The 20,668-nt window shown below is 51.1% G+C and overlaps 4 protein-coding genes across 4 annotated transcripts; 1 reads left to right on the top strand and 3 right to left on the bottom strand.

Moving 5' to 3' along the window:
- Positions 1-2,592: 2,592 nt before the first annotated feature.
- On the top strand, positions 2,593-6,740 carry LOC100900887 (E3 ubiquitin-protein ligase MARCH6). Its single transcript, XM_018640327.1, has 9 exons — positions 2,593-2,877; positions 3,008-3,391; positions 3,512-3,694; positions 3,802-4,040; positions 4,178-4,559; positions 4,691-4,947; positions 5,045-5,556; positions 5,724-5,890; positions 6,034-6,740. Exons 1-9 carry the CDS (start codon positions 2,767-2,769, stop codon positions 6,391-6,393), a joined length of 2,595 nt encoding a protein of 864 aa, XP_018495843.1. The 5' UTR covers positions 2,593-2,766; the 3' UTR covers positions 6,394-6,740.
- A 775-nt stretch (positions 6,741-7,515) lies between these two features.
- Lst8 (MTOR associated protein, LST8) lies at positions 7,516-9,429 on the bottom strand. The gene is made up of 6 exons (XM_003745308.2): positions 9,050-9,429; positions 8,743-8,936; positions 8,391-8,614; positions 8,132-8,302; positions 7,890-7,988; positions 7,516-7,807 (listed from the first exon to the last, which is right to left on the bottom strand). The coding sequence occupies exons 1-6, from the start codon at positions 9,232-9,234 to the stop codon at positions 7,613-7,615; spliced, it is 1,068 nt and encodes a 355-aa protein (XP_003745356.1). The 5' UTR covers positions 9,235-9,429; the 3' UTR covers positions 7,516-7,612.
- A 2,550-nt stretch (positions 9,430-11,979) lies between these two features.
- LOC100900740 (G2/mitotic-specific cyclin-B-like) lies at positions 11,980-13,381 on the bottom strand. The gene is made up of 2 exons (XM_003745333.2): positions 12,835-13,381; positions 11,980-12,726 (listed from the first exon to the last, which is right to left on the bottom strand). Exons 1-2 carry the CDS (start codon positions 13,379-13,381, stop codon positions 12,167-12,169), a joined length of 1,107 nt encoding a protein of 368 aa, XP_003745381.1. The 3' UTR covers positions 11,980-12,166.
- A 1,284-nt stretch (positions 13,382-14,665) lies between these two features.
- LOC100900600 (phosphatidylinositol 3,4,5-trisphosphate 3-phosphatase TPTE2) lies at positions 14,666-20,159 on the bottom strand. The gene is made up of 8 exons (XM_003745332.2): positions 20,024-20,159; positions 17,865-18,342; positions 17,001-17,123; positions 16,506-16,734; positions 16,170-16,312; positions 15,870-16,020; positions 15,498-15,743; positions 14,666-15,328 (listed from the first exon to the last, which is right to left on the bottom strand). The coding sequence occupies exons 2-8, from the start codon at positions 18,323-18,325 to the stop codon at positions 15,017-15,019; spliced, it is 1,665 nt and encodes a 554-aa protein (XP_003745380.1). The 5' UTR covers positions 18,326-18,342; positions 20,024-20,159; the 3' UTR covers positions 14,666-15,016.
- Positions 20,160-20,668: the final 509 nt, after the last annotated feature.

Genomic DNA, 20,668 nt, shown 5'->3' with positions numbered 1-20,668 from the left:
GAACGACAGGCCGAAGACTGTTCGATCAGTACGGGAATATTCCAATCCGAATGGGGAATGTTACATCATATGATTGAGAGAGACCCTAATTAATAGGATGGATTTTTTTCTGACCGGGCTCGTCGAAAGAAAGTCACGATTCTTTCCTGCTCGCAAGGGAACACCTGATAGATATATCTCCATACCTTCCTTGCGGGTATGAAATCGAGTCTCGTAGCACGAAAATCGATACATCAAACGGAATCTTCATCCGCTAATCCCTTGGACGGATTGAGGGAACTTGAAGGAACAATGATGAAGTCCCCGGTGAGGTGATTGAGAACACTCTAGATCAGCGGTTCTCAAACTTTCCTCCCCCACGTCTCCCCTAAGCCTTATACGGGGCACTCGCGTCTCCCAAGGAGATCACCGTTCATCTGAGAATGCAAAGTTTCGACCTGAACATGTCACAGTGCCTGTTTCTCCATGGGATATGGCTTCTTCGACCAATCTTACAAGGATTAATGACTTATTGCAGACTAGCCATGAGCTGGGTGACCTCTTTGAGTGAGACGAGAAATCAGTCGGTTTGGAATTCCAGAGATCCTCCGCGTCTCCCCTGAATTTCTCCCGCTTCCCCCCTGGTGGAAGAAACGCTGCTGTAGATTGCTGATCCTCGCGCTAGAGCCCCCACCCCTCTCCCCACTAACGAATTGTTATCCCCTAATTAGTTGTTCGATCCAGAGCCGGTGAGGAAAACTCATGGGAAACGGCCATGATCTCGATGAAGATATCAGTCTCTGCTGCATTCGGAAGCAGCAACACGTCTCGATGCCAGGCTCTGCTCCAAAACCCCGAGAAGCAACGCCGAGAATTCAGGGTAGGTCCGAGGTCTCGGCCCGACTCGCAACGAGCGCTCTCTCAGGGGTACTCAATTATTTCGGCATCCGCCTTTAGCGGGCGATTGGAAAATTGTAGGTATTGTCAACATTCGGGTTGGCATCCGAATACGTCCGGAAGCGACGCTATCGTCAGTGAGCAAGTATAAAGCCTTCAGATGCAGATGGCATTTACGGGCCGAGCCAGTGACCGTACCTCCATCGAGAGCCGAACCGACTTCACCAGGCTCCCGGCTCTGAAAGAATGGCTACTGACTACGGCTCCTGATTACTTGCAGACCAACTTCGTCGAGTTTCTCCTCCGGGAAATCGTTAGCGATGTTACAAGCATAGTGACCGGTGCGAAGAATAAATCCATCGGGATTCTCCAAACGAGTCAGGCATGACTCGTGACCTCCGGCTGAAACATCGTAGTCGACGCCGCATTCGAACAATAAGTAGCAGCTTCTCGTTCGCATCGATTCCAGCTGTCAAAGAACAATGGGTTTTCCTGAATCTCGGAAGTCTCGGGTGCGCTGAGAGGAGCAGTCAGCTCTATTCCGGCTCGCATCATTTCCTGAGCGATGGCTTCGGTTCCTATGAATGGAGCGACATCAAGGCATGGGATGAACACATCGAGTCCATTCAGTGGCAGCAATAAAGAACGAGGCGACAAGAAGCTGCGACTCTTCTTCCTTTGAGGAGATTTTCATGGTTGCCTCAGTCAGTCGAGGATCGTGGTCTCCGACCTGAAGGCGCGTGTCGCGCCAAGCATTCGGCTCCTGATTCCCGATCTCAACCAATGAGATGCCGCTGTGGTGAGGGAGAGGGCTACGTCAGCTGATCTCTCCCAGATGATGAAACCTTGGCTCCTCGCGAAGCAATGAGTCGCACCGCCAGAACAACAATCACTGTCCCATAATGGAGGAGGATACGGCCCAAGGTGCGTTACTGGACTAAGTTTCTTCAATTATTAGTGATCTCCGTGGTGCTTTCTTCCCCGTGGCGTTCCCTGGAGTACCTGCCTTCGTCGCGTGAAAAACCTGCGGGACAAATCTCTCTAGATGTTCCACGACGACCTCTCCGAGTACTTCCCCAGGAAGGGTGCATACACGAAAGATGCGCTCTTCTGCGATTAGATTTCACTAAGCGAGTCCTCCACTTCGATTTTTCGCTCTTCGGGCTAGGGAGACGAACAGCAACAGCCTCAGTGAGACCCGTGCCGATCGAACAGCTCGCAAAGGATCGAATCGGGGCGGGGTTCATGGGGTTTATCCGAAAGGTCTTCAGATGATCACCTGTTCAGGCTAAGTCGCTCCCGGGGCAACGTCGAACGGACTAGTATCATGTGCTCGGGACTCTCCGAGAAGCTTTCGGTGTCCCATCGGAATCGATGCGCAATCAGAGCGATAAACAGATTGTCGCAGCTATCGCTTTCTCCTCGTTACCGAGCAAGCTGTCACAGAGGAAATGATTCTTTAATTGTCAGATAGACTCTTGATATGATCCGGCGGAGTGGATAAGGAAGCTCCGAGGTTGATCCGGAAGATTCTCATCAGAATTTCTCTCTTCTGTTCCTTCCGGAATTCACCCCGGAAAAGTCACCTCACAGCCAGGGAAACGAGAGGGAGATTCTGGATTCGGGAATTTCTCGAGCCGCTGGGGAGGGAGTGATTCATGAATTGTTAGGCCGAGATTCAATTCACTTGAAGAGCGTGAGGCGACGTGAAATATTTCCCTTGCAGACATCTGTCGGGTGTGCCGCACCGAGGCGGCCGCCGACCGGCCACTCTACTACCCCTGCATCTGCACAGGCTCCATAAAATTTATCCACCAGGATTGTCTGCTACAATGGCTTCGCTACTCGAAAAAGGAATACTGCGAACTATGCAATCACAAGTTCTCGTTCATGCCGATATACTCCCCAGACATGCCGAAACGGCTGCCCACGAAAGATATCGTACACGGTCTGCTCGGAAGTGTGGGAACGGCGCTTAGATGCTGGCTGCATTACACTCTCGTAAATATCGGATTTCCGCCGCTGATGATTGATATGTAGTAGACGATGAGAATTACGACGTCGATGATGACGGCTCCGGCTTCTACATTGCGAATCTCATTCCCGACTCTAAAATTACCCTTTTGTGCAGGTGTGGATCGCTTGGCTCCTGGTAGTTCCTCTGATAGCGGCTCGGATCTACAAGTGCATTTTTGCGTTGTCGTTCTCTTCTTTGTTGACTCTGCCGCTCGACATCCTGTCGACGGAAAACGTTCTCGAGGACGGACTCAACGGTTCCGTCATTGTTATATCATCGCTGTGTTTCTTTATCGCGATTGTCTGGCTCCGAGAGCAGATAATACATGGGGGTGCACCGGAATGGCTCGAGCCGGCACCCCGCGGCCAAGAGGAGCGCGAAGCCGCCGAAGCGAGAGACGAAGGTCTCATGATCGAAGTTAACGGGAACGACATCCCGCCTCTGCCGGGAAACGAAAACGAGATCGATGCCAACGGGCAGCACCCCCCTCACGTGGAGGTACGCAGACCCTCCATTTGTGTCTCATGCCGAGATATTTTTAAATATGTTCGATAATAATGATCCTCCCGGTTTCGAATGTCCTCCTGATTGACCTTTTCGATTCTGACCCACCTCCAGGCGGAACAGCAGCAGGCAGCGCTGCATCAGCCACAGAACGTCCCGCCGGGAGCCGCAGCCGCAGAGCCGCAACACAGGGCGTGGGACGAACCGTTTTTTATCAACGTAAATGTGAGAGGGCTTGAAGTCCAAGCTGTCGCCCGTCCTGTGGCGTTCGCCAATAATGCTGAAGTCGATGATCAAGTGGGTTGATGTTTATCAAGCTCTCGGATGGGATTGAGAGTCGTAATGGACTCATTGCGGTTGGAAATTTGTTCCAGATGTTATGATCTAATCGAGATTGTTTTCAGGGCAACTGGAATCAAGATTGGGAACGGGGTGAAGACATCACTTGGCAACGTCTACTGGGACTAGATGGGTCGCTAGTATTTTTGGAGCACATGTTTTGGGTATTGTCTCTGAACACACTCTTCATGGTGGCGTTCGCCCTCATTCCGTACTCGATCGGCGAGAGTTTCGAAAGTTTGCTCGGTCTCACGAAATCACTGGAGAATTTTGTTTTCCGCGGTTTTCTCCTCGCAATCATCGGGTGAGTCGGAGAGCACTGGTGGTCGTAGAGCGAGAGAGTGATCCCTCTCGTCCGAGCCCCTCGTCGCGGACATTCGCGCAGAAGACGTCCACCTTCGGCTCTAATGTGAATTCTCTTCCCCGCCTCCGAAATTCCAGATACGTCGTTTTCGCCTTCTTCCTGATGTTGGTGTACATGCTCTTCCAAGGAACTCGGTTCCGAAAAGCGCGACGCATAATCGGTCTTTGCTACCTCATCATCAAGGTGTCTCTGCTCACAATCGCTGAAGTCGGCTTTTTTCCGGTCATGTGTGGAGCATGGCTGAACATCTGCTCCATGGAACTGTTCGGGAACTCCCTTCCATCGATGCAGAGTCAAATCAGAGCCACTCCTTTCGCCAACGTGTTCTTGCATTGGTTGATCGGCATGATCTTCATTTATTACTTCGCGTTCTTCGGCTTTATGTTGCGTGAAGTTGTGCGGCCGGGTGTTCTGTGGTTCCACCAAAATATCAATGATCCCGATTTCCACCCGATCCAGGTAAGAGCGTCGACTCCGGGTTCATATTGTTCTTTTCCCGGATTGTCTCTCCCCAGTGCGAATGAGTTCTGATTAGATTCATCCGAGTCGACCTCGAGCCACGAGGACTCATCTTGTGTTTGTTTACGCAGGAAATGATCCAGATGACTGTCTTGGTTCACGCGAGAAGATCGCTCATTTCGCTGGTTGTCTTCGGTACCGCGATTCTTCTCATGGTCTGGGTACCGCTGCGTATCATGAAGCGGATGGTCCCTTCGCTGATCCCGTACAACATCTCAATGCAGACCGCCGACATGCCGACGACCGAGATTTCAATGGAGCTGATGATTCTCCAAGTTGTTCTCCCAGCGCTCCTCGAGCAGGGACACACAAAACAATTCGTCAAATGGTACGTAGAGCTCATGCCTAAAGAAGAGAAAGTTACTCTATTTTTCCCGGCTCGCCCCGGAACGTAACGTCTCGTCCTAAGTCGACCCCCATTCCAGGTGCGTGAAGCATTGGTGTCGAGCCGTGGCCTCGGTCCTCGGCATTCGGAGCTATCTGCTCGGGGATAAGCCCGACGACGAAGAATACGTCGAGCCCCAGGAGCAGCCGCGTGAGTTGGCGGCGGCGCATCAGGCAATGGCACACGCCCAGGTCATTCCCCCTCATCAGCCGTATGTGAGGACTTCGTATTTCCCCTTGAGAATCGCGGCACTGCTCGTGTGCGTCTGCATCACGCTGACGCTCGTGAGCCTCATCGTTCTCACGGTTCCGGTGTCAATCGGGAAGTGGGTCTTGAAAATCGTCATACCGAAGGCCAAGCTCCACGAGTTCTACACAGTCGGAGTCGGACTTTATGTTTGTTGGCTCTGCATCCGAGGAATCTCACTCGCAAGGAGCTGGCTCCCGAAAGGGTGGAATACGATTTACCAATCGCTCTACGATTCGCTCGTCATCGGACTCAAGGCGGTTGTAGTGTGTACCATGCTACTCGGAGTCGTCCCTCTGCTCATCGGTAAGCCTCGAGCGCCCCGGTTCCTCCGGGAAGCCCTCTCGAAAACGAAGGGCAGTAGAAACCCTCCCGGACACGAAACATTAATATCCCACTGAGAACGAGCCATTCGATGGATATGACGTGGGACGGGCCGAGCTCGCTGCTGCTAATTGAGATTCGAATTCCAGGTATCCATTTCGATTTGATTGTCATGATTCCGCTTCGTGTACCCGTGGATGCGAATCCCGTTATGTATCTATCACAGGATTGGGTCTTAGGGGTTTTCCATACGAAGATCATTGGCGCTCTAACCTTGATGGGACCCAACTGGTGGCTCAAAAATTCCCTGGAACAGGTCAGTTCCCCACCGCAGCTCAGGAGAACTTTCCGATTAAGAGAGGAATCTTCAATCAATATTCGTCCATTCCCGTTTCATCTGTTCCGATTCACTCCGCCCCCGAGCATCGCATCGAATTCAGGTCTTTCGTCTTATTTCAGGTTTACCAGGAGGGATTCAGGAACATGAGCCTGGTACGGATCTTCCGTGACATTGTCCTACCGTGCGTGGCCGTTCTGGGGCTTTCGCTCTGTGTACCGTATATCTTCGTACATTCGGTTCTGGCGCGCTTCGTCACGGTTGAGACGGTCCATCTGGCTCAACGCAGAATCTATCCGTCTCTTCTGATCGTGAGCTTCTTCAGCTTCTACGCTGTATTCCAGTGGAGGCAGTTCCGAAGACTCTACGAGCATATTCGCAACGACAAGTACCTCGTCGGGAGACGTCTCGTCAATTACGAGAGACAGCAGAGAGAGCAACAACGGCATACAGAACAGCGACAGATGCAGATGGCCCAATAGTGAATTCGAGGCGATCGTCGCGTCCGTCTCGCCGACGGATGAAATTCGCCGTGTGATATGGAAGGATGGGACCTTAGCACGAGAGGGTGGCCGATTGTATGGTGGATTGATTTTTCATATTCCCGGAAACGCTGCGTGAACAAACGCTCTCCCGATGCTCGAATTCTTCTTCCTCCGTACGAGGGAAAAATCCCACTGCTACTCTCGGTCCGCATTTTTTTTCTCCCGGAACGCTCCCTCAACGGGGAATCATATGATTCATCTCGTCTAGTCGGTGGTGGCCTTGCATCGGGATTGCCCGAGTGAGAGCCTCGCAATTAGAATCCGCTGAAATTTCCTGAGGTTCACAAAACGATTCGAATCGGAACAATCCCTCGTTTCGGACCCCATCCCCCGGTTCCTTTATTTGCGCTCAAAGCTGTCTACTCGAAAACCCGGATCTGTGCCGTTTCGCCACCTACGCCCCACGGGTAGAATTTTCAAGATGTGAAGTCAATCCTTCCTATTTGACGTTGCCGATGCCAATGGAAGCCTTCTGGTCTCGCGGGAGACATTGTTTTTTTTTGAATGGCAGACCAAGTATCCGGCGTCTTCTCTGCCGATCGGGACTGATCACGCAGAGTATAATCAACACGGGGGAGAAACTTCCGCAGTGAATAACTCAAACCGGCGAATTGGTTCTTCCCGGAAAACATATGTACATATATTGAGAACGATGTTCCCTTCCAGCCATTTCCCCACCTCATGTGGGAGGAGAGTTTGTCTGAATAAATGAGCGCGTCGTGAGATGAGAAAAAAATTCCCGAAGGCTTTCTTCTGTCTCGAGGAGCATTTCGGTGGCGCGAAACCTTCCGAATCCCGTGAGACAGACACCGAGTATACAAAGATGACTCCCATAGATATATCGCATTCTCAGCGCAGACCATCGATGCAATATTTGACTTCTCCCCCTCGCTCGAGGTTCAAGTCGCCGGAGAGCTTCTGGCCGAGCTCTCCCGACAGCCCGCCAGCAAGCTCCGCGACTCGGGCGGCTCGCTCGTCGAGGGGTCAAGAACATGGTCGGAATGTTCGCAGTCGGAGGAAGCAACGAAAAATTTTCAACAATGACACTCGCTCGTTCCATTCTCGGAGGCGACTCAATTGAGCGACTTTATTTTTCATAATTTGCCTAACTCCTGAAAGGTCGAGCATCCTCATCCGCAGAGCCTCAGCAGGCCATTCACTCGACCGGCTTGTCCATGAAAGCTAGAGCGATCACAGCTTTCGTGTGACCGGTGTATTCCCTGACAACCTCGCCAGACTTCAGATTCCAGAGACGGACCATGTTATCCGAGGAAGCCGTGAAAAGGTTTTCCGAGTCCATCGTGAAGGCGAGGTCCCATACCCACCGCTGCACGTTTTCACGTTTCAGTACCTGGATCAAAGAGGTCATGTCAATAAGCGAAGCTCCGAGAAGGGGAAGAAACAATCGGTTCCGCAGAACACCTAGCACCAACCATCTTTGGTTCCATGGAGGCTTCCTTGAACTCCATCTCGTCGACATTAAGGCTGCATTGCTCATCGAGCCGCCGCTCCAGTTCGAGCACATCCCAGACCTGAATAGGGAGATCAGAAAATCAGCAACAGACCGGATAACACGCAGATATCCGAAACGGACTGAAAGATCCGCGAGCAAGCCCCCTGCTCCTAGAAATTCGGTATTGGGCGTATTGAGGGCAACGTCGTCAGCAAATCTTACCTTGGCAGTCGTGTCGGCCGATGTCGTGACGACACTCTGTCCGTCGGGGCTGAATTTACATTTGAGTCCGTACTTTGAGTGAGCGGCTATCTTCAAAGAGGTTCGGAACTCGTTGAAAAATGGAGACTTTTCGCCAACCGGCTCATCCAGTCGCATGAAGTACATGAACCCCTGGAGCAAACGTATGGAGCGCTTAAATATCTAATAATTCCCTCCGTATGGGGCTACGCAAATAATTGCACATCAGAAACTGTCATACCTTGTTATCGACGGCACAGGCGTATCTAGCCTGGGCGTCGATGTCCACGCATTGTATAGAGCTTTCTTTATTCAGAACTATGGTGTCGTTATAATTATTTCTCAGGTCCCACATATATATAGAGCCTTGCTGATCACTGACGAACAGGCACGTTTGATTTGGGTGCAATACACCGAAGTTCAAAGGAGCTTTCGCTTCGAACATTCGATGGCATTGACTTCCCCCTGAGGATCGTAAGTAGTTCAAGTTAAATACTCGTGTCGTAGAACCCACGAGATGAGCACGAGACTCCTGGACCACCCATGTCTCAAATTCCCGCGGTACTATTCGATGAGATGTGCCCCGAACCTACCTCTTGAATCTTTAGGATCCCATATTCTGGCGGAGCCGTCTTCCCCGGTTGTGAACATGAATGAGAAGTCTTCATGGCTCCCCAAAGATGTGACGTTCTTCAGGATTCCGTCGTACGTGACGGTGGGATTATTGTTCTTTGAGTTTATATCGTATAACCTAACGCATTGGTATCCTCCGGCGACGAAATAGGATCTGCAATCATTTCGCAGTGAGGGAATCAATGAGACGCTGTCGAGTGCACCCCTGAGTGGATCGCCCTGGATATGCTACAATCATTCTAATTCGGGTCTAGCGCGTTTCCTCACCTGTCAGGTGTGATGTGTAAACAGTTCACCTGGCTTTCTGTGTGCGAGAGAGATCTCTGGTGGCAGGTGCCGGAGTAAGCGCTCCAAACTTTTATAACATTGTCGTAGCCTCCGGAGCAGAGCAGCACTCCTTCGTCCAGTACCTCGGACGGCCGAGGACCCGACCTCACTGAATCCGCGTGCATTTCAGTCTTGAGTTAAACTAATGAATTTTTCAGACTACACCGGAAGATAGCGCCGATGAATTCCGGGAAGCGATTGAGCGATGAGCGAGCGTTCGAATCCGCAGCAGTGAGGAACATTGATCGAAATTCAGAAGTTTTCCGCGGCTACCGACTCCATCACGGGCCCAGGCTGAGCATCACGGGATCTCAGGAACGGCACTCGAACATTTTCCACTCATCAATCAAAACATAACAGTTCCCGTTGTTCTCACACCGAACTCGCTTTCAGATGTTCGAAGCGTGAGCGGACTTCCGTCGCTTAGCCTAGCGGACGGGACTCTTTCCGAACCGGTGTCTAGATGAAGATATCGTTAGATTGTTATCGTATGAACGCGGAAAAAAATTGGCAATCCACTCTCGATGAACATTCGAGCGGCTTGGCGAAGATCAGAGTTCAGCGCTCCCGTCTATGATGACGATTTCCCGGCCTCCCGCATTTTCGGAGCTTGTAAACACGAACAGCTGAAAGCAGACGCGAATCTTTTTGAATCACAAGTCGATCTTTGGCGGTTTTCACGCGTAGAATTCGCGGAAGAAACCGAGCAAATTCTCCTCGCGGATTTCCGTTCCGATTTTCGAGGGACCTCGTGCCGGAGGGGAGCTCCATCTTACACTCGAGACGAATGCATTGGTGGTAACTGTTTCTGGGGAGGCCAAGATTTCTCAAATTGTGAGTCCCTCTTTTCACACCCGGCAGTCGGAAATTGTTCCAAGTTTCTACCCGCTGTCGAAAGCTCGTCACCGATCAGAGATTCTCACCCGGACTCCATTCATAGAGTCTCCTGGAGCTTATATGACGAAGACTCCGCGTTCGGCGTTTTTGATAGCGAAGAGACTTCTCACTGCAGACGTTCCTTATTGAGTACTCTTCTGCTCCCAGGAGATGGGAGACCCGAAGCGGGACGTGCAATTCTCGCATACACTCCAAGATGCGGCGGCGATCGCTGCGGAGTCCTGGTCGATAACAGAGCTGCTACAAAAAGTTAGGAATTTCGAAGCTCAAGTGAACGATCAGCTGAACCGTGCGAAGGCTTTCAATGACAGAGCCCGGCAGATGAAGGAATGTTTACGCCGAGAGATCCCGAAAATTCTCGAGCTCTGCCGCGAGGATCCCTTCGAGGATTTGTTGCCTAAGGCAAAGAGTCGAGTCGACACGGAAGCGGGTCTCTGGACGCCGTCGAAGGGAACGCCGCAACTTCGTCGCCGAGGTGTCAGCATCACTGCCGGAAGGGGCATCGCAACTCCGAGACGGCATACCCCGGTTTCGATGGCGAAAGTCTTGCTCAAGAATAAATTCATAGCTCATTGTAGCCCCGTTGTAATCTCGAAGATTAGTGCCAGGAAGCTTCCTGCAGGAAGACCGCTCGCGTCTCCAAAATGCACGCCTCAGATGCCAAAAAGGATTGTGAAGTTCAGGGAGGCTGTTTCTCAGGCGGTCTCGATTCCTCCTCGAATTCCTCCTCCTGTCCGAACAGAGGAGAAGTCCCAGACCATCCGATTACCTGTACCGCAAATGAGAACCCGGGACACGACGCCCGAAATGAAGGAACGAGTCTCGTTCTTTATGAACCCAAACGCCGGGAACATCCACAAGCGCTACGTCGCTATCCAGGATCAAGACGCGGATGAATCAACATGCCTGCTGAGCACGAAAGTCATCTCAAAACCGAGCACAACGCCGGAACTGCCAATGTCATGCCAGAAAAAGCCTCGTTTCAAGACGCCGTCCCGTGAAAAAGGTGTGACTCCCCCACTCCCTTTTTCTAGCTCGAAAAAAGCCAACGACGCTCTACGCCGACACTGACCTCGGTCAATTCGGAGAAAAAATCCGCTCGAACACCTCCTCCACCGGGGGTCACGGCGCACAAGAGTCGCTTATGTCTTGAAACAAGAATCAACGATATGCAGTCAGAGAGTCGAGGGACCCAAGGGAAAAAACCAGAGTCTCATCCGATCGCGCCCGATAGAACACCAGAGCTCGTACGGAAATTCGAAGCGCGAGCGAAGACCCTCCCTCTGTCCGAGATGAATGTCCAAGCGAGTCGAACGGAACCTCTGAAGCTGCCCGGAGGCGTCCCGAAAACTCCTGCTGCCCGAACTCCTGGTCCGCATAAAACTCCCGTCGGCGATTCGAGTAAGGGTCCAATGTCGAGAGCTTTCCAGAGCTCCGCCGTCAAGGAGAACTTGAACTCCATAAGAAAAAAGCGCCTACTTTCGGCCATCGCGGAAACACCGAAAGCGCAGCCTTCGGGGAAGGTCAAAGCGACCCCGAAACTGAAGTTCCCCATGCCGCGCGCTTTGACGATGCCGACTAATACTGAGAACACTACTTTGCCTTTGAGACCATCGAAAATGTTGCGCAATAGAACAGCGGTGTTATGATAGGAGTTCTGGTAGCTCTTTCAGTGTAAATATAGTCTCTTATGCGGCCGCCACCGGGTGATTGTGAAGGGGCTGTTTCCACTTCTCTAATCGTCCACGGAAAAACGTCAATCCGCCTCATAGAAAAATAAAATTCTATCCCATTTGTTTTCTGTACATTGTCCATCCCTCCTGATTAGGGCTCTCGATACGTCAGGATTAGGGGTTCCATTGGTGGTATTCTCTCGTATTACCACCGGCGAGCGTCGAGGGGAACTCAATCCGGACGGAATTCTGATGGGATCGACGCGCGTCGTATTGAAAACAATCAAGAATTCTCAAGATCCTCGGAAATTCGCCTCTCTCCATTATATTCCGTAACGATAAAATGATATGAAGCTTTGGGTTCACTAAAAAGTCGCATGAGACAGGTCAGGCTAGGAGATCCCCGATCTGCACGAGCCCAACGAGAAAGTCCACTCCGTAATTCATTTTCCTTGGACAGAATTTAAAGTAGATATTAGGGGTAGAATCATTCTTCGTTGCTATCTTGTCCCGAGAAAAGTCCCTCCAGTAGTCCAGCCGTTTTGAAGAGAGTCGAAGCCCTGAAGAACTTTTCGCTCGAGAATTTCTTCACCGTGGTTTTCAGATTGTTATTCTTGTCGGCCTTAACTGCCGTCTCGGCGAGCTTCAGAGCAACATCTTTCAAATCTCCGATCCCGTATCTACTGTAAAACCGCATGGTCTTGTCCCACGTCATTTGCTGAGTAACCCTGCCTGCGACGTATAGCGCCGCTGCGGCGATCAGCGAGGGGAGACAGTCCACGAGGTCGTACCGATACAGCGATAATTCAATCAGGTACTTGGCCACCGTGTGCAGTTTGAAGTCTCCGCCGGCGGCTTTCGAGAACCGTCGAAGAAAGTGGCAGCTCAGCGGTTTCGAAAATTCGAAGTCCAGCGCCGTGAGGACACGGACCTCCATGATCTGAACGTCCCGACGGTCGTAGGCGCCTGCGCACATGTACACGAAGTCGTTCACTGACGGCATGTACATCTCCTCGTACTTTGAGGCCGTCCATAGACACGTCACGCCTGGAATTCAGACGTAGAGCTCAGAGAGACACATCTTCACATCCGTTCGTAATATCTCTCGAGATCGGGGGCGTCGAACCAACATCGAGGCTGATCCGTTCGACTCACCCAACAGTTGGAAATTTGAGCGGTTGACCCTTATCTTCGACGTCGAGAGCACTCGATCCAGGATGGAAACACAGAGTAGGAGTGTGTCCTGCAGGAGTTTGAAGCGATTTGTGAGCGACACGAGCCATTCTATAAGTATCATCCTCATATTCGGCCGCAACTCTGGGTGTTCTTTGAGGAAGTCGGCTTTCACCGGATGCTTGAGCTCGTGATCGAACAGATAATCATAGATTCGTTTCACGTAGTCAGGACAGAATTCCGGGTAGTCATCATCGCCTGCATCGATGTCCTCAATATCGATGGGTCGAGATGCGAACTCGCTTTTGTTCTTTGGCCGCGTCGTCTCAACCGCTTGTTTGAGGGCTTTCTCCGAGCACGATTCGACTTTCTCGGACGTTTCTCGGATCGCGGGATTCCCAGCATTTTCATTAGAGATAACTGCCGGTCTGCCCAGAACGGCGTTCTTCAGCGGTGCCGCTGCACGGTTCTCCTTCGTTGTCCGACGATCGAGCACAGCGTTCTCGTTCTGTAACTGTTTGAGTCCCATCTTGAGAACGGAGATAACTCCTTAGAGAGCGAGAACACCCGAATCGACACGAACGATTCCGAATCAGAGGGGGAGCGACTCCACTTCTTCAGACGATTCCAAACATTCGCGACCTGTCAGATGTCGTCGTACGCGCAAGTGAAACGCGCATGGACGACACTCGGGCACTCATGTCGAGCCGAGCCTCGCGGAGCGAAATACGAATTTCGCATGATGAAGTCCTCACTTAACAAGACTGGAGCCTCCTGAGCGTTCTCTGAGCTCCATGAATGGAGCGACGAGGAATCTCACGCCCGACGAGCTCATCGTCTCTGGTCACCATAGAATGGAGCCTCTGCACAAGATCCGGGGACCCCAAGGACCCCACCTGTTGAACTGCACGAAGGCCCGAACATCGCCTCTTAAGGGTCCACTCAGACCGCATGAGAATCCCTGCCGTAGAGGAGCAAGATCGAAAGGTGAGTCGAAAAGGATTGCCGTCGTGTAATTGAGCATTTCTCAAACTAGAGGGACGCGTCTACCAGGGCAGACGCGAGAGGAATTTAGGGAAGACGCGGAGGATTCCTGGAGTTTCCGACTGCCCGGTTTGTATGTCTCAGGAAGGATACCACCAGAAAACGGCCCTGTGCCGTGCTCTGGTCGATACTCTACATTCTCAGATATTCGATGATCTTGTGTTCAGACGCGAGCGCTCCCTGGCGGAGAGCCGTGGGAGAGAGGATCGATGAGCGCCGGTATAACTTATTCTCAGCATCCTGGTGGTCCCCCATACCGACGATTGATTCTGTGTCGAACATCCAAGGTTCAGGGAGAGCGGTACCGCTCGTGGAATTCCGTATCGCATTCCGAAATGCATCATTGTTGATGAATGGATCAGCGTGCTATCCAATCATCCGTGTCGGTTTTCGCGACATGTCAAAGCTGCTGTCATCACTAATCGCAGTACGCGCAGCAGTGATTCCATTGATGATCCAACAGCCACCGTAATTACCCGAAACATCATCTCTGCCTCATGTCCCTTCCGATCGGAAGCTCAACTCGGTGCGTGTGGCTCGGAAACCGGAGTAGCCTCGGGCTCCCGATGGTGGGAATCCACAATATTATCATGTTAGCCCATCTGACAGAATTCGGTGGAATGGCATGAATGCATCCCTGAAGACATCCAGATCCAGACCAGGTCTCCGAACTCGGCGAATGATGTTGCTCACCAATCAAGGCAGGTGATGATGCGCTCTCGGATTGAAGGAATATTCAGGAACTTCAATAAAAGCTCTCGAATCGACTTATTCAAGTCCGAACTCTCATAGTAATATTTATTGTACACTGAGATATAAATAGCGTCGATTGCATTTCACAATAGCCGTCACTTAAGGTCGAAATAACGTCACGTGGAAGCATAAAGTTCTCATAGAAATTTGAACAGTTTAAAACAGAGTGGTCGATTCTCCTCGAACTCTCCCGACCACTGACTCACGCCTCACGCTACACATGACGGCGTTCACAGTGTACCGATGTCGGCTCCTGCGCGAAACTTTCCTCCACGGGAAATTCCGCTCCCGAAAAACCTTAGGAACTATTCTAGCGGCTGCGCGGCGGAATGTTTGAATTGAAGGCTATCTGTACCTTCTTGAGTTCTCACTGCCGGGCGAGTTTGAGCTCGATTATCATATCGTCGCCAAACGAAGTCCACGTCTTCTTCTTGTGCGGGTTATCCAGCACGTCCCTGTGCAAGGATAATGAGTCTCCATCGATGAACGATGTGTGGAACCAGAAGAAGAAAGCACAGTTCTCGTATCCCTTCGGTACAGATAGACTGTTGGAATAGAAACGGAATTTGACATCTCCCTTGACTACGGGGAAATTGACTGCGGAAACCGTCAAACTGTTGGCTTCCGGATCGTGGATCACGCGGCAGTTCCTGCACTCTCCGAAGTTCATGTCGAAGACCTGGGAATCGAATACACCGTCTCATGTGAATTGCTTCAGAATGGAGCGATTCCGTACACTCGCGTGCACTTCTCTGGACCAAAGATTTAAGGGCAGCAAATGAATACAACAAATGCAGGATGAATAAATAGGTAAGTATGCAAGAGCGGGCATGAGACGTTGAACGTACCTGTGACCGTCCTTCGAAAACTTCGCATCTCAGATCGGAGCCGTTGCCTTTGCCAAGTCCGCCGATTCCCCAAATTTTTATGTGGGTCACCTTCATTGTCACCGGTGCAGGCATTTGCATTGAGAAGTTATTCTTGATCTGCTCGAAGTATTCAACATATCTGTTCTGAGATGGCGTCTCAACGCCCTGGAACTTCGTTCCCACAGTGAGATCGGTACGCACTTCGCCGAAGTACTGAAGAGATTCCTAGAAGCGAATTCGGAAATGTCTGAGATTCGGTGGACTCCGTTCTTCACTCACCCGCCCCTTCCATGTACTTCTCAGCGACGGCAGAAGATCCGGAAATATGGATAAGGCAAGATAGAAACTCACTTTCGCTGATTCGAATACGTTGTTGTTTATAAGGAGCATACAGATGAGAGTTCCAGTACGGCCTTTGCCTCCCTTGCAGTGGATGGCGATAACGTTGTCTGGATCTTCGTCAAGGAAGGCTTGCGCTTTGTTGATGAAGCTCAGAGCCTCCCTGTGAATTCGGTAAAAAAAAAATACGATTCCTGCTCAGTTCTAGTTCTCAACGTGCCGTCAATTAGACCCGTTCGCGAATCCACGATTCGATGCCCACCAATGGGTTCCACCTCCTGGGGAGGGGATTCTTGAGAGCGATCAACTTACGCGAGCAGCGGGACGTTGTGGTCGTCGATGGATAACCTGAGGATTCTTCCCTCGAAGTGAGAATCGTCGTAGGTACGTTCGCTACACATATTGCATACCATATAATGCTTCGGGTGCTTCGTCCGGAAGAATCGCTCAACATCCTGAATCGAGAAACATCCGTCAAACCTCCTTAATGTACCAATAAGCTACTAAAGAGAAGTAAACAAATTCCTGTCCCGGGACAGAGAGCTCGAATCGATCCGAAAGAGCTTCTTTGATGGAGTAGGAACAATAGGAGAGGGAGAGGAACTCTCGGAAAACTCTCCGCTCTGAGAAAATTCTGGAACGGTTTACCTGAATCGGGTTGCGGTACCACGACATCTTCCCGGAGCTCGGGTAACTCATCGCGACGATCCGTGATGTCACGTAGACAAGATCCAGATCAAAGCCGTCTTGTTGGAAGCGTCGTTTATTCTCAGAAATAACGTGTCGAGCCCCTTTGGTTAGATTTTTTTTCTCGGTGTAGAACCGCATGAAACGAACAAAGCCAACAATGCGGACGAGTCGACCCAAAACAACGGCTCTGCAAAAGAAGATTTTGCTTCCCGTAACTTCAGATCCCCGGCTGAACTCGATTAATGGAATCTTGTTCGTGGAAAACTCTTCGCGGCACCAGAGCGGTGAGGATGATCTTGGTGAATCTCCTCTGATTCCGAGGAGTAAAGCTCCAATCTCCGAGGTATGCAAGCGATTCATCCGCTGCATACCGGTGAGTACGTCGGCTGTCTGAGTGAAGGCGCGGACCTTATCGGAGCATTCGATGCGACCATGTCTGACCACTTTACTCACTTTTGGAAACGATGGATTGGCTTTAAGTCCGTAATCAGGAGCACCGAGACCGAACCCACGAACGTGAGTGCGATGATGCAGAAATCCACTTTATTGTACCATTTTGAGAAAAAATCCGATGTGCTGAAAGACGAGCGAAATAATATTTAGAGGTTGGGACAAGTTTCTTTGAGCGCCCTTGTCCCAACCGCATCTAGAGCGCCCCGCGAAAGCTGTCTCCCGACGAATCCAATGCAGTGAGCCAGCCTGAACTCAGAATTCCGTGGAAGGCGCCTCAAGCGCCAATTACTCTTTTGGCTCTGGAACTGTCATCGGACTTTTTTTCGCGCTGCTCCACTTCGCAATAGATTCAAGAGAAACTGACAATAAACAGCAAAAGCACACTTCCTCCTCCAGAAAAGGTCACTGTCCTGTCGACCTCCGCTAGCCGGTAGGGGTGTTTCTCCCCGTGATTGAGAGAAGCACTTCTCTTCTAGAAACTTAGTCTTCCGCCTAGTTGTGTGCTTTCAGATGGGCAGCGTGTCTGAGCACCTTGCAGAGCGCTATCAAGGGTTTCCTGAATAATTACGGCCCTCCTCCGTCATCGTCTCCGCAGAGAATGACAGGAGCGTCGGGTACCCCATACAGGCCTCATTCCCGGATCGAGGGAGCGCCGGAGCCGTAAGAATTCCAATGGGGGTTCCGATTCGCTCCTCCCGCGAAAATCACGGTGGGCGGCCCGATGGAGTCTCGCTCGCACCAATTTCGTCATGACACCGTAAGGACCCATTTTCTCGTGTTTTCTCCCGGTCGGTGACCAAAGTAAGCACGATTCGATCGTGAACTAGGGCTTCGAAAAATCTATAATTCGATTCAAAAGCTCACCCTTGCGTATAAACCCGGAGACAGAGCTCCGCGATGAAAACGACGGAGAACGCCATCGCAATGTAGTTGTAGGTCCGTTGCACATCTCCTTCAGGATTTTCCCTGAGGGATGCAATCAGGATCGCGATGTCGATGAGTATGAGAATTAATGATAAGAGTCTGAAAGCGAGGTGATGAACTATCCGTCGCAATATATGGTGTTCTAGCGGCGTTTGGTTGAGGGCGTCTGTGTTGAGTTTATGACCTCCATCGTCGGCGGTTTTGTCGTAGTCACCAACACCCATGCTCAGGCGAGTTTCGGCGACCGACGAAATATTGTTATTGAGTTTATCCTTTCCACCATCGCTGCCGGCCGTGTGGTCATCGCTGTCATCGTTACCAGCTCTGTTTCTTTTGTTGTTTATGTCGTTGTTGCTGCTGACATTGTTACTATCATTGTTGAAACGGTCGTACGACGGCATGGTTTCGGATCCGGTCACTGGAAGAGTAGAGGAGGAGGAATTACGCAACATTCAAACGCGGGAGCGAAGTTCGTAACTTTCCTTCATTCTGGAAGCCCAGAAGCTTCTCTGATTTCGCCAGAAGTGTTGACTACTGAGCGGGCCTGACCAGAATCTGGCACTCGCTCTTGGCTCCTCACGCGTTTGAGGGGAGAGTACCCGAGAATTCTTTCATCAGACTCGGAGACATCATAATTCACAATTTGAATTTTCACGGAATTTTCGACAGGAACGTTTCTTCCCGGATTCGTGCTCATCTCCAGTAGTGGAGTCTTGGTCCGATTTCTCAGCGAAATCCATCGTCTTTCCGAAAGCTTATCACATCAAATTGATCGATTTCGAAAAACTCCTCCTGCATCGATCCGTGCAATCCTGGAGCGTTGAAGGAGCTCAAGGATGAAGGACTTGAGACCCCATCTCTCGAGGATTGATCTTATTTTTCGCTTCAAAGTCAGAGGCTAAGCGTTTTTTTCTCCGATATACTCAGGTAGACAGCTCGCGGGTCGATACGACTCTTGGATTCTCGGTCTAGACACAGCTGTGCCTCCTCCTCTAACCATCGAACGCCCATTCAAAGGAATCAGTCCTGTACGGCTTGAGTCGAAAAGTGAATCCACGCGAATTTCTTTCAGTGACGTTCGTGAAAAGAATATTCGAGTCTTTCGGTTGATGTTCCAGCCAGTGATGCACATCGGGAATCCCCATCAGGACGTCAGATCTGACGTCTGCTCACTGTCATGTCAGCTTTCCCAAGAGGGAGAAGCTTCCTGGACCCTGGTGCCCCTTAGCTTTCACGGGGAGAGAAAAATCCGAGCTCCAGTCATGACAGTTTTTCGATTGGCCAAAGTTGGAGCGAGACCGTGATAAAACCGATATAGTCTGTCAGGTTCCGACCACACCGTTACAGAGCCATGTTCCCCGTAAAGTCATTTCATAGTGGGTGTGACACTCCACGAACGGGCAGAAGGGTGGATAGGTGAACAGAGTGAGCTTCGTCCGTCAGGGAAATCCGGATGCTCAACGCCGATCGCATGAATGAATCGCACCGCAGAGAATTTCATTTCAAAACTTCAGAAAGCCTTTCGTAGACGCGGCGAGTAATGACGGGACCAGCCCGTTGACATCGGAGAAGAATGAGACGTGCTGCAGGGGACCATCACCGCCATCCGCACATTATCATCGAAAATCTCCATTACTATGCGGAACAATCGCAGTGATCTGATCGACGACGAAAACACCGATACTTGACTCCAAGCTCCGAGAGAGCGCGATGGAGCTCTCTGAGATACATCTATCAACGAACAAGTCTCAAATTTATTCCCTCTCGCAAATAATTCGCGAGAGTTGAAATTCTTCGTCTTTCGGAGAGCTCCCGCCGTCACTTCCGGATCCCCAAATTGGACCGAAAGAAAAATGACGTGATCTCCGCTTCCCGCAGGCAACATCGAACGAGCGATTCGAAAATCGGCCAAACAGTCATCAACTCTCGCATGACTATCGAGAGCAATTTTCGATCGAGCGGAGGGAACGACGACGCACCCTGTGGATTAGAGGTCCGTGAAAAGTAGAGGATGTCAACGGGCCAGTCGTGGTGGGACGAGTGCGAGAGCGATTCGATTCAGCGAGATTCCGCTCGCGGGTACATTCAAACGCACTCACCTTACGCTCAAGAGAGCACATGGAACGATTTCTCCTCAGCACCGCCTCCACTGGTACCTTCACCAGCAGCTGTAGCTTCCGTTGGTCGCTTCCCTAGCGACAAGTTCCACTTCTCACTACCGCTAGCGGACTGACTGACGGCAGATTGTCTTCCACAGAACGCACGGCATCGACGCTTCTGCCCGTCGACGTCAGAGGGCGCTGTTCCGCTTCTTGAATCAACAAGTTTTCACCGCTACGCTTGGCGATGAATCTCCTCATCGAATGCATTCCATCGATTGTGCATGTCCGATATTCATCACATTCGGATCGGAGTGGAATTCGCGCTCGAAAGGAGCTCGTTTCGTAACTTCTCCCCTCGGGGATCCCGAGTCTTCCAGGAATAATAAGGGGAGCTCCTCGCACTTCCTGGGGCGTTGTAGGGTCTTCACGTTTTTTCCCGGGCACTCAGCTCAACTACGAATACTTCCGTGGGGATCGAGAGCATTTCTGGCATCGATCGTGAGGGCTAGGGGTCCTTGTCTCGGGCGAGTCGCTGAATTATCCGTCACATCATGTCCGAGCTCGTGAACCGAGGTCGTGTACGGAGCTTCAATCCACGTGGAAAGGGTTCCCTGAAGGGGAAACTATGATCTTTCGAGAAAT

This window comes from Galendromus occidentalis, unplaced genomic scaffold, assembly GCF_000255335.2.
Source record: "Galendromus occidentalis unplaced genomic scaffold, Mocc_1.1 scf7180000077481, whole genome shotgun sequence".
Classification (NCBI taxonomy): Eukaryota; Metazoa; Arthropoda; class Arachnida; order Mesostigmata; family Phytoseiidae; genus Galendromus; species Galendromus occidentalis.
The sequence above is the reverse complement of the archived record's forward strand: the minus strand, read 5'-3'. Positions and strand labels throughout refer to the sequence as shown.

What these genes read in the sequence shown, in the direction of transcription:
- LOC100900740 (XM_003745333.2), bottom strand. Translation starts at nt 13,381, where the DNA reads ATGGGACTCAAACAGTTACAGAACGAGAACGCTGTGCTCGATCGTCGG. An exon ending in CTCAAATTTCCAACTGTTGG is followed by an intron (nt 12,727 to 12,834) that starts GTGAGTCGAACG and finishes TCTGAATTCCAG; the next exon opens with GCGTGACGTGTCTATGGACG.
- Lst8 (XM_003745308.2), bottom strand. Translation starts at nt 9,234, where the DNA reads ATGCACGCGGATTCAGTGAGGTCGGGTCCTCGGCCGTCCGAGGTACTG. An exon ending in TTACACATCACACCTGACAG is followed by an intron (nt 8,937 to 9,049) that starts GTGAGGAAACGC and finishes AAATGATTGCAG; the next exon opens with ATCCTATTTCGTCGCCGGAG. An exon ending in CGGCCGACACGACTGCCAAG is followed by an intron (nt 7,989 to 8,131) that starts GTAAGATTTGCT and finishes CTCCCTATTCAG; the next exon opens with GTCTGGGATGTGCTCGAACT.
- LOC100900887 (XM_018640327.1), top strand. Translation starts at nt 2,767, where the DNA reads ATGCCGATATACTCCCCAGACATGCCGAAACGGCTGCCCACGAAAGAT. An exon ending in GCTGGCTGCATTACACTCTC is followed by an intron (nt 2,878 to 3,007) that starts GTAAATATCGGA and finishes CCTTTTGTGCAG; the next exon opens with GTGTGGATCGCTTGGCTCCT. An exon ending in CCGATTTCCACCCGATCCAG is followed by an intron (nt 4,560 to 4,690) that starts GTAAGAGCGTCG and finishes TTGTTTACGCAG; the next exon opens with GAAATGATCCAGATGACTGT.
- LOC100900600 (XM_003745332.2), bottom strand. Translation starts at nt 18,325, where the DNA reads ATGCCGTCGTACGACCGTTTCAACAATGATAGTAACAATGTCAGCAGC. An exon ending in CCAATCCATCGTTTCCAAAA is followed by an intron (nt 16,735 to 17,000) that starts GTGAGTAAAGTG and finishes CTTCTTTTGCAG; the next exon opens with AGCCGTTGTTTTGGGTCGAC. An exon ending in CACAACGTCCCGCTGCTCGC is followed by an intron (nt 16,021 to 16,169) that starts GTAAGTTGATCG and finishes CCGAATTCACAG; the next exon opens with GGAGGCTCTGAGCTTCATCA.